The sequence below is a fragment of the Pholcus phalangioides genome, unplaced genomic scaffold, assembly GCF_987345545.1.
Source record: "Pholcus phalangioides strain wild (caught in Gottingen) unplaced genomic scaffold, Ppha-v1.0 ptg000004l_1, whole genome shotgun sequence".
NCBI classification, from domain to species: domain Eukaryota; kingdom Metazoa; phylum Arthropoda; class Arachnida; order Araneae; family Pholcidae; genus Pholcus; species Pholcus phalangioides.
Window position 1 is genome coordinate 44,787,824 of NW_028301597.1, and position 12,013 is coordinate 44,799,836.

Genomic DNA, 12,013 nt, shown 5'->3' on the forward strand with positions numbered 1-12,013 from the left:
AATGTCTAAATTTTCATTTGTTCAACTGCAGCACAATTAATTCTACCTAAATTTTGACGAAAGAAAATTTTCTCAACTTTACGATAAGTCACATTGAACTTCAAAAATTTTTGAAGATCAATAGTTGAGATAAAATAAAAAGTCGATCATATGAAAATGATATCTACTGCTCACCTAAATTTTCATCACATTCACATTTTACTGCAGTCGCATTAGAAGAAAAAAAAGAATCCGAACTTAACTTATTATACCGTAATTCAATTTGGCCAAAAACAGGTCTCGAAAGAGGTAGGGCCTACTTATCAAAGGTTCATATTGCTCGGGTTTTTGGAAAGCAACAGGATTCTTCAATATAAAATCAATGGCTTGCTTTTTGACTTTTTGCGCAGAATACGTGTCCGCATGTAACAAAACATCCAACGCATTTGCTGCGTCTATCTTCGAGACCAAATATTCCTCGCACACATTTTCCAAGTCAGTAATTTGATACTTGTGGGCGGCTTCTAGAAGACTCATTGCATGCTGTACCGATAATTCCTCGAGGCATTCGAAAGCGTACAGAAAGTTTATCATAGCCTTGATAGTTTCATAATCGAAATCAGTTATTTCGATCTGGTGGTTTGTGCTTTCACTGAGGCCTGATTTGAACATGGCCGAGAAGTAAGAGGACCTTCCGGATAAGATACATTTGTGACACTTGATTTCTCTACCACCGACTTTTATCACCACGTCACTGCAGTCGTCGCTTTGCAACGAAACAAGGAAATCGCGCATGCTCTTTAACCGCGAGTTGTACTTCACGATCGTTGGCCTGGCATTATCCTCAGCGTGCACTATCACACAGATTTTGAACTCGTCGTTGAGCAGCATGGAGCCTAAGGGCAGACTGTACGCGGGAGATACGCTTTCGGTCTGCGAAAACAGGAAGCTTCCGTTCGTTTTGAATATTTCGCGATCCGATTTCTTCAAAACGAAGCTGAACTTCGTGAGGGTTTCACCGATAGGACATTCTTCGGAACAAAGCTGCACGTGTATGTCGCCTATCTGGTTTAACATGGATAAACCGAACCCGCCCGTGTTGACAATAGGATCGGCCCGTCTAATTAGGAGGTAATAAGGATGCTTCGCTGGTCCGGCGTTGTTTGAATCGCTCTTCATTCCTTGTCTGATCTCGGCCTTTCGCAAGGTCCACTCGAATTCGAATTTCTTCAACTCCAGCAAACTACAACATTCGCCATCTGTTATCGGTTGTAACAACGAGCACATGATTTTCCGCTTGATTCAACGTCCGTCTGTCGCTTCCAGAACAAAGCCGTAGTGAAGATTATCAGCATTAAATACAGCTTCGCTTCGGCGTTTTAGCTAAATCGGAAACTTACACTTTTCCCTCCCCCACATTTGTTTACATTCTTCACGTGCGAGCAGTGATGCCAGCAACAGTGAATCAAATTTATCCCACATACACACTCAGGGTCATGTGCGAGGAAGTATCGTTCTGCCATCTATGAAGTTGATCTGACCATATTCACCGGAGAAAAATACGGGACATCGCCAATTATCGCCAAAAATGATGAAAAGGGACTATTCAAGTATTACGTAAGCAGATTTTCAGCCATTTTTGACCCCCCTCCCCCCCCTGTCAGCAAAATTTTGTCAGCAGCTTAGAATATTATATGATGATGTAAGCAATCTTCAAACCCCCTTCCCCTCCTTGTCATCTAAAGTAAGCAAATCCGAAACCCCCTCCCCCCCCCCCTTGTCATCAAAAGTAAGCAAATCCGAAACCCCCTCCCCCCCCGCGATGCTGACGTAATACTTGAATGACCATAAAGAAAGAAAAGCTCACAACACAACGTGCTAAAATCATAAAAAAGTTACCAATTGCAAGAACTTTTCAGATGACTCAAAAATTAGATTTTTATGACATTATCAATTGTTTTGTGCGTATGAGGAAAGAAGTGCAAAAAAGCATTTAAGGGGCCATTCAAGTATTACGTAAGCAGAATTTCAGCCATTTTTGATCCCCTCCCCCCTCCTTGTCAGCAAAAGTAAGCAAAACACCGACCCCCCTCCCCTCGCCAGCAAAATTTCGTCAGCAGCTTAGAATATTTCATATCTTCAAAAAGGGGTGGTTGATGACATAAGCAATCTTCAAACCCCCCTTTTCGCCTTGTCATCAAAAGTCAGCACATCCGAAACCCTTTCTCCCCCTCCATACTGATGTAATACTTTAATGACCCCTAATAAGATATTTATTTCATGGAGAATTTTACATTTGATTTCTCATTTAAAAAATGGTACCATGTCTTTTTTTTATGTGTTTACACAAACAAAACTTGAACTGTATTTGCTGACGTACCAATCCTCTTCGACCACCGTCGGGGCGGGAGGGGGGGGGGGGTGAGGTGTGCTGTTTTGCCCAGGGTCTCATCAAGTGAAAGTCGTGCCCAAGGTGATCGAAGAGGACCTGGGCCATAATTAGGCTCCATATTTCCTCGAGCGAAATACGGGAAATCGCGATTCGAAATACGGGACATCGCCAATTATCGCCAAAAATGACGCCAAAACCGAACAAAGATGCCAAATATTTCCGAAGTTACGAAAAATCACGAAGGCGGGAAATGAAGCATTACTGCAAATTGTAGTGGATTAAAATGAATTCCACAATAAAAACGATCACCAAGGCAAATGTGGGAGATTAATATTCTCATATATAATTGTAATTATCATAACATAATTTATGAGTTGAAAAATAATTTCAATCTTTGACTTCAATAAAGAATAAAGATTCAAGTAGGCTTCGTGTAAAATACGGGAAAAACCGGGACACTTTTGCTAAAAAGTCGGGACGGCCAAAAAAATAGAAAGTACCGGGACTGTCCCGGGAAATACGGGACGTATGGTCATCCTAGCCATAATAGAAGTTCTGCGTGTATGTTTTGCCAATCTAACGTGAAGTTTCTTGATCTGCGATGCTTGTTATAGTGCTGCCATCTGCCACCCTGTATTTCGAACTATGAGTGAAAAGTAATGACTGAATATTTGTATTGTTGTAGGCCTGTTGCTCTCTGTGGCGAGAACTTCTTAACAGGGAGATCGGCCCACGTTCCCGCCCTGAAGTTGGGAACCACAGAAAACCAACTTCAGCCGACCATCACTGTTGCGCAGGTGGGGGTACGAACCCCTTTCAAGAGACCCACTCCTTGTTTAAATTTATGATAAAACGATTCAAAATTCGTATCTTCAAATAGGATGAAATTTGGAATCCGAAATCCATCGACAAATTCGAAAATAACTTACTATCGTCAGATCAAGTAGCGTTATTGAATGTGGGCCACGCGATCCATCCACGCGCCGTTCTAGAAAGGGGCGGGGGTGCAAAAATAGGTCCTGTTCGGTTAGATATTCTTTCTCGAGCCGCTCCAGATCGATGCATACCAATATATTTCTATATCTTTTGCTTTTTTGATCAAGGCAGTATTTAATATTGTTGTCCTTCAACCAAAGCAAGTGCAAGAACTACCATGTGTTAAAATACATTATTCTACAGTGCATGAAGTAATGGATTTGGGTAGGAAATTAGAGTAAGACTTTAACCACTTTTTTTGAACGTTGTCTGGCCTACATCGGCTTTTTTTTATTTGCTCCTGCCAGAATGGCTGGAACTACGGGGGAAGGGGGCAACTGCCCCAGGCGGACAAATTTAGGGGGCGGCAGTTTTAGGTGGGAACGAAGAACACCGTTAAAAAATTATAGAATTTTAAAGTTGTGGGGGCGGCAAAATTATGTTTGCCCCGGGAGACAAGAATCCTAGTTACGGCCCTGCCTGCCAGCATAATTAGTGAATTGGGATTACTCAAGGGCGTAGCGAGGGGGGGGGGACTTGGGGGTCTGGTCATCCCCCGAAATGTGAGAAAATGACCGAAAAAAGGGAAAAAGATGGTCAAAGCCATTGTTCTGTCACTTTGGTCCCCCCCCCCCGAACGAAATTTCTGGCTACGACCCTGGGACTATTCATTAATAAATAGGCTATGAGACTGTGTAGGAGACTAGGGGGTTTTTCCTCTCTCCTCCCCCCCCCCCTTGTTGAAAAACATTTCGTTCTTAATGCCGTAATCAGTCCATATTATTCGCTGTGATCCATATAAGCAGTGCCGTCTTAACGCACTGTGGAGCTGTTTTTGGAATGGCATTCCTATAGTGAAGGCGAATGCATGACGAAAAAAAGCGTTCTCCTTCTGTTCTTGATCAGGTCAGGTTCTCTCAATTGATCAGATTTAAATTTCTTTTCCACCGAGGGATTTTCTCATATGATCTATGAAACGTATTGTCCTTTGACAAAAATATCATAATTTGTGATATATAAATTACATCAGCGTGTCCCAAACTGTTGGTCGCGGGGCCAAATAAATGAGCTGGGGCGGGGGGGGGGGGAAGGATCGCGATGGATTTCCCGAAATTTGTCGCTTGAAAATAAATTTTATTCTTTCGCGACGTAAATGAAAAAGAAAATGTCAAACCAAAAACACATTCAACTTTTAGCTGTGCTGCTTATCATTCCCGTACTCACTCACTAAATAAATTAGAAACTACAGGGTGTCTGGAAAAGGAACCCACACCCTTAAAACTGAAAATCTTGAAGACAATAAAATGAAAGAAAAATTATTCTTTTTTTCATGCTTGTGAAGACAGCCTGTATACAACGGTACAAATGTTCAATCATTAAACTTCACTTATAGTTCGAAAAATAGATGGCAGATGGCAACGTTATGACAAGAATTATACAAAAAAAAAAACTTCACGTGAGGTTCGCAACACGTATACTAGATTTGCCAGACGTCCTTCTTCTTTGATGTCATTTCAAGCTTCCTCCTATACATTTTAGAGTTTTGTTTTGCTCTTTTGTCCTCTTTTCCAAGTTACCGAAATTATTATTTTTTTCCTAGGGAAATTTTTTCCCCTGTGATACTTGCATCTTTCGTTTTTTCTCACACATTCTTACAAGCTTTAACGAAACGGCGTTGAAATTCCTTTAATAAAAGAGCCCAAGTTGCCTCCAAGATAGGCTGACCATATTTGCTCTAGAAAAAAATTGGCTGGGTCAACTGGGCCGTCCAGTTCGCGAAGTGACCAACTTCGGCTTTGGCAGAAACATATGTATAAAGACATTACATTTATGTATAAAATACTGACCTCTACCAAGACGTCACAAAATATGAATTGTAGCGGTGTTTGGTATTAAAATGTTTTTTTTTTTTTTTTATGGTATGTGGAGGAATTAAAATTTTTATTGAACTCCTTCCTATCCGACTTCTCTGTTATCGAGCCCGCTTTCCCCACATCAGGCCAGATAGTTCTCAGATACTACTTTAATTATTAATTCGCTTCAATTGCCGAGAAATACTCGACGAAAGTCTGATCATTTAAGCTAAATGTCGCCAAAAAATAATGCATAAAAACATACATAAATTTTGTTCTTTTTAGTTGCGGTTCTTGTTGACGAGAGGTTTATTTATATAGGAGCGGGGAAAAATGTGTGGGTGTTTTTTTTTCTTTTTGGCGACGCAAATGACTAGTCACCGAAAAAAAGAAGATATAACGTATCATATCATGTTAATTTTTTTTTTTTTTGGTTACGTTTTTTGTTGATGAGAGATTTACAGGAACAGGGAAAACTTTTTTTATTAGTTTCTGGCAATCTTTTATTTGACTTGTGTACGTCGGCGCAACCTATTGGCTGTTTTTTAGTTATTTTTTTTCATAAAAAAATTACCGTTACCTAGCGATGCTAACCCTGCAAACCGTTTTTATTTCTGTCATTTTTACAGTTTTTATTAAGTTTTTACGGAATTTCTGCCCACCCTGTAGAAGACGCTAGAGTATTTCTCTTCCTCGGTTTATTGTTCTCGGAGTTGTGTGTGGGGCGGGGGAAGCACCGTCACTTGCTCTACAAAATCTGAAGACATTCGTGTTACAAAAAGAGATGTGGCATTTTACTGAGGGTTTAGATTCCGACAATGGCATTGCAGATCAGTGAAATTTTGAAAACCCCGGAAACAGTTAAAGAATATTTTTAGAATCTACATTGAGTTATTAGTTAACACCCCTTCCAATGTAGCCACCACAAAAATAATTAACAATTTCAATAAATAAATCATTTTAGCTGTTTAGGCCTGTTGCTTCGGAAGAACGGTTCTCTTCTGCACCAGATACCGTGAAACCTCGATAGAGCGATACTCTCTGCTGATCAAAAAAATATCACTGTGTAGAGGAGAGGGATTATCGTTGTATCGAGAGGTAGCATGATCATCAGGCACCGCTAAATTTTTATGCTGTTGAATTTTTAAAATCGAAAAAAAAAAGGAAATGAAAAGTGACTCAATATATCCCAGAAACAAATCAATTGAAATGCATTTATTTTAATACACCAAACTTGAAATTAAAATGCAATACATTTTACTGGAATGAAGTAATTAAGGGAAAAAAATACAAAGCAAATCGAATACAATGCTAATGAATGCAATATCCAAGTGCGATACATCAATGAATCACTACACATTTTGAAACTTATTCCAAAACATAGAAATTCGAACTGAAATATCACTGACAAACTGCCGATAAGATACAAAAATACGCACTAGCCACATATAGCAGAGTAAAATAAAAATCAACAGAAATACTGTATGATAATTTCGATTAAAGAAATAGAAAGCGCAGCTAATTTTTAAAAGGACGGCTTTTTCACGTGGCCTAGAAAAACTACTTTTCACACAAAAAATTATTTACTATAGACGCTTCTACGGCCCAGAGAAATGCACATTTCACTACTAATTACACACAAATTGAATTTTGAATCAACTCAAAAAACAATTTTTGTGAGGAGAAAATAACAACACGATGATAATTCCCAAAAAAACTGGACTTCAGAAAATTAAAAAAAACAGGGAAAAAAATTATAATAATTACATTTTAGAATATATAATAACGGTATTACGAGGGTAACCATACGTTCCGTATTTTACGGGACAGTCCCGGTTTTTTCTAGTGGTTTTTCCTGGCTGTCCCAGTTTTTCACGTATTTTCTACGAAGACAACTTGACAATTTATTCTTCATTTCATTCTTCAAATCAACGATTAAAATTATCTTTCCAACTCACAAATTACATCACGATAATTACGACTACAAATGGGAATATTCATCTCACATATTTGTCATGTTTTAATTGGTGACTTTGATGTGATTTCAGCACGAATTGGCAATTTTGCTTATTTTTAGCGTTTCTGGCGATAATTGGCATCATCCCGTATTTCAAAGCTCCATTTCCCGTATTTTTTCCAGAGTAAATATGGTCAGCCTAGGTATTACTCTCTATTAACACTCAAAAGAAATGTAGAGCAGGGATTGACAAGTCAAAAAAGGGAATTAGGCGCCAGCCAAATTATTCTAAAAGGCAAAAAAAAAACAAAAAAAAACGGGAAGAATCCGGCCCCAAAATAAATTTGTTGCTTTTCCAGTGATCATTTCCCATGTTAGTGGAAAAAAGTAACACAAATTTAGAAAACTTTGAGTAGTGATCAAACTCTCTTATTTAGCCATCACACATGGAGAATTTCAGCTGCCACTGCCGATTTTTCAGTATCCATGTCAACATGGCGCCTGGGAATTTGTTAAGCCCTTACGTGGAATAGCATAACAGTGTAACAAATATTTCTTCATACTATGCTCTCGCCTGGAACTTTAATGATGGCAAAGTAGCAACTTATTTATGGTAGAAACCAGGGGGGTGCACAATCTCTGGTCCACGACAGATCTTCCGGAATTAAAGTATTAATAGACACACAGCACTATAATATTACTTAGCAATAGCGTTTACTTCATAAGAATACATGAAAATGGGATCATTGCCAATTATTGCCAAGAAAATTGTCATATGTGTCAAATGCAAGTAAAGTTGCCAATTACAGCCGAAAAAAAGTTATCAAGAACTAGTTTCAATTACAGCCTGAAAAACTGTCAAAAACAAATCAAGTTGTGAAATGCAAGTAAAATTTGTCAAATACAACCAAAATATTGCCAAAGGCAAGTAAAGTTGCAAACTACTTTGGAAAAAGTTGACAAAGGCAAGTTGCCAATGACAGCAAAAAAAAAGCCAAAAGCCGGTAAAGTTGCCAATCGCAGCCAAAAAAAAAAATTCCAAAAGCCAGTAAAGTTGCCAATTGCAGCCAAAAAAATCGTAAAAGTAAATAAAGTTGCCAACTAGCGCTAATATTGCTGAAAAATCGCCAATGAAACAAAGTAAGATGCAATAGGTAAAATGTATTTCACCAAAAAAAGTAGATGTTTCACAAATGTGTGAGATAAATATTTTTATACGACAAAAACAATAATAAAAAATTATATTATGATAATTATGGCTCTAAAATCATGAAAATAATCTCAATTCTTTATTTTAAAAATTGAAAATAAGCCTCGCGTTGTGAAAATAACGGGAAAAACGGGACATTTTATTTGAAAAAAGTTGCGATGGCCAAACTACGGAAATGTCCCGTAAAATGCAGGTCATACGGTCATTCTGTGGTTCCAGGTATCTGCCCCTTAAACTGCAGAAACACCACATATCTGGGGGCCCGCGGACTGAAAAAGGTTATGCACCCCTGGTATAAACACACAACTACAGACAAATTACGCTCAGAAATTAGAAAAAAATTTACAATTATTTTTTTTATCACCATTTACTGATTTGTCACACAATAGAAAATTCATTTGCAAGAGCATTAGTTACAACCGCAGCAATAGCTTAAATTTGATTTCACACCACGTAAGTGAAGATTTTTCGTTCAATTCGAGAGGTTGGTTCATTTTTGCAGAGCCACCCTTAGGGGTGCGCGACAGGTGTGGTCGCTCTGGGCCCGGGGTTTTTGGGGCCCAGCATTTATGGTAATGATAATTTCTTTTGTAAATTCTGAATTTTTGTGAATTATAAATTTTCATTAATTGTGTGAAAGTATTTCTTTCATTTATTCAAAAAATTTCATCAATTTCAGAAAGTATTCCTTTTTCACTTATTCTGTTTATTCTGATTCTGCATCAATTTTGGAATTATTCCTTTCATTTGTTCTGAATTTTCGTTGGTGCTGTTTGGAATTATCTCCATCAATTATTTCTCTTATTTTCGATTAATCGAATCTGAATTCACGGTAGTTCTCATAAAATTTCTTTTATTATGTTCCAATTTTAATCGATTTTGAATTTTTTTTTCCATCAATTTAAAATTTTGTTCTGTAAGAAATTTTCATGAATTTTTTTTTTTGTTAATTCAAATTTAATTGCGTCTATATTTTTTTGTAGGTGAATTTTTCAGCATTCCTGTATACTTATTTTGTTATAATGTGCCGGTTTTCCACACAAAATATATAAAATCGGGGCTAAGAGGGCCAAGAAATTATTAAAACGCCTCTGGCCACGCTATTATTTTCGCACTGGGCCCCGCATCTGGCAAGAGCGGCCCTGCATTTTTGCCACTGAGATTAACGGCAGTTTTGCTTTTATTCGAGAATGAATCCCATTCCAAAAAAATGACTAATCGTAACTGAAAGGAAAAATTAACAGCGCAGTTGATTACTTACTAAATTTTGAGCGTCAATAAAGCACAAATGCACTTACATTATTTCATGGTTCTTGGATAGTTTATAGAAAAAGGAATAAACACACACACAACGGTCCGATCCAAATCTGTACTATGGTGCATTAGCCCTGTTCATTTTGGACAAAATCAGGTCACGGAGGATGTGGGGCCTCGCCATAAAAGGTTCATAATTTTCGGCTTGCGTGAAAGCCGCAGGATTAGCCCATATGAAATCCATCGCTCGTTTCTTGACCTTGTCAATAGAATACGTGTCGGCCAGCAACAGTACATCCAATACATTCGATGTGTCTATCATCGACATCACATTTTCCCCGCAGACATCTTTCAAATCATCCATTAGGTACTTCTGAGCTGCTTCCAGAAGACTCATGGCCGACGCTGCTGGTAATTTCGGGAATTCGAAAACATACATAAAGTCAATCATGGCTTTGATGGTTTTGTAATCAAAATCCGTTACTTCAATTTCTTTTTTTGCGCTTTCACTGAGGCCAGATTTGAACATTGCAGAGAAATAGGATGACCTTTGAGACAAGATGTTCTCGTGGCACTTGATTTCCTTGCCACCGACTTTTATCACCACATCACTGCACACACCATTTTGCAGTGAGGAAAGTGAATCCCACATCTTTTGGTCCATCGTTGGTCTGAAAATATCCTTAGTGTACACTATCGCACGAATTTGCACCTCGTCTCCTTCGTCTATGAAATCTAACGGCAAACAACATGCCGAAGACTCGTGCGCTTCTTCGGAAAATTCGAAACAATCACGTCTTCTGATAAATTCGTGGCCACTTTTCTTTAGAATGAAAATAAACTCAGCAGGGATGGAGCCTTCTTGCAGATCAAGTTTCATCATCACTTTTAACGATGCACTATTGTAACGGCAGGAGCAAGAACTTTCGTATTGAAAGCAAATGTGCCAAAAACGTTCACCGTTTGTGGATAAGGTGAATGTTCTGTACGGTGTCCAACCTGAAAGTTCAGGTATTCCCACGTTGAGTTCGAATTCAAATTCTTTCGAGAACATTCCCAGATAGTCATCATCGTTGTCTAGTAAGGACGTCGACATGATATTTTCTTCAAACCTAGCACGTTTACGTGTTTCAGACATGGCTGACAACCTAGAAATGAGCTCCAGACAGAGGAAGCACGCCAGACATCGCAATGGCTAATGGTAACCTTTTTCCAACGCACTCGCATGCGTAGTGGGTTCTGGAATCCCTAGTGTACGTGTAAAACGCCTGGCGCCCGACTGAGTGGCAATATATAGGGTTGTAACGAATAGCTTCTATCGCCAAGATGTATAAAAAGAATTTATGTCAGGGATATGTTTCTCTTCCTCTCTGAAAGCAAACATGGCGGGGGAGAAGGAATCAAATTTGTAAGACGTGTAAATTTTCTGAAGAGTTTGTATGAAGAAATTCAAAGTTTATAAATAGCCAAACAAAATGGCCATTTATTTTTAAATCACTGCATAAATGTCAATAGATGAGTTTGAAAAAAGTTATGGAATTTTTTTTTTGTATGCGTGGTTCTTTTCCCCCTGTTGAGTGAATAACGACGAGAAGGGAAATAAAGGCTGTCCCTTAAATTTGTATGGATTAAAAAAAACCATTAAGTTGACGTACTGAGATGCAGTTTAGGAACTTGGCGAACGAACATGGTGCACGTTTGTTTCAGATTCTGCGAGTCGGTGCTGCTACAGACAGGTTAAACAGAAAATTCACCGCGAGAATTCACTCGCATGCGGGAAACCGCTAGGAAAATTCACCGACTAGGCTCGGGATTACACTATAAATGTTCTGTGAAAAGTGCTTTTATAAAACTTAAAAAATACAACCAAAAAAGTGATAGGTTTCATTTGCTCGGATGTAACCGATCAGCTTAATGGTTTTATTTTTCATGTTATATAAAAGCTTTTTTTTTACAAAACTTTTGTAGAACAATGCCAGACTATAACAATTCACCGATAGCAGTTCGACACGAGTCTGTGGGCCAGCAAGTGAACGAGGAATGACCGAGTGAGTCAGTAAATGATACACTAGATAGTGAGTGAGTGACAGAATGGTCAGTGTTAGTGATTGAGCAAACTGGTGAGTGGGTGAATGACAGAGTGAGCGACCTAGAGTTAGATTGGATGACATGGGGCTGTATTCACCGACATGGATTAAACTGTAGTCACGATTTTTGGATAAGAGATCAATATAGATAGGTTAAAAACCTGAATTTAACCAATCCGTGTCGATCTTTCACCAAAAAATTGGGACTAGTTTAAACCATATCGGTGAATACGGTCCTTAGTAAGCGAGTGTCATGTCATATGTAGTGAGTGACCCAGTGGTAGACTGAAAAAAAAAAAACTGCGT

The 12,013-nt window shown here is 38.5% G+C and overlaps 2 protein-coding genes across 2 annotated transcripts; both read right to left on the reverse strand.

The window, feature by feature from the left end:
• Positions 1-237: 237 nt before the first annotated feature.
• Positions 238-1,266, reverse strand: LOC149087666 (uncharacterized). Its single transcript, XM_089231943.1, has one exon. It carries the CDS (start codon positions 1,264-1,266, stop codon positions 238-240), a length of 1,029 nt encoding a protein of 342 aa, XP_089088069.1.
• A 5,199-nt stretch (positions 1,267-6,465) lies between these two features.
• On the reverse strand, positions 6,466-10,763 carry LOC149087667 (protein maternal effect lethal 26-like). The gene has a single exon (XM_089231573.1). It carries the CDS (start codon positions 10,756-10,758, stop codon positions 9,739-9,741), a length of 1,020 nt encoding a protein of 339 aa, XP_089087699.1. The 5' UTR covers positions 10,759-10,763; the 3' UTR covers positions 6,466-9,738.
• Between the last annotated feature and the right edge of the window lie 1,250 nt (positions 10,764-12,013).

Bases quoted from the DNA above. Each gene is read 5' to 3' on its own strand.
- LOC149087666 (XM_089231943.1), bottom strand. From the start codon at position 1,266: ATGTGCTCGTTGTTACAACCGATAACAGATGGCGAATGTTGTAGTTTG.
- LOC149087667 (XM_089231573.1), bottom strand. From the start codon at position 10,758: ATGTCTGAAACACGTAAACGTGCTAGGTTTGAAGAAAATATCATGTCG.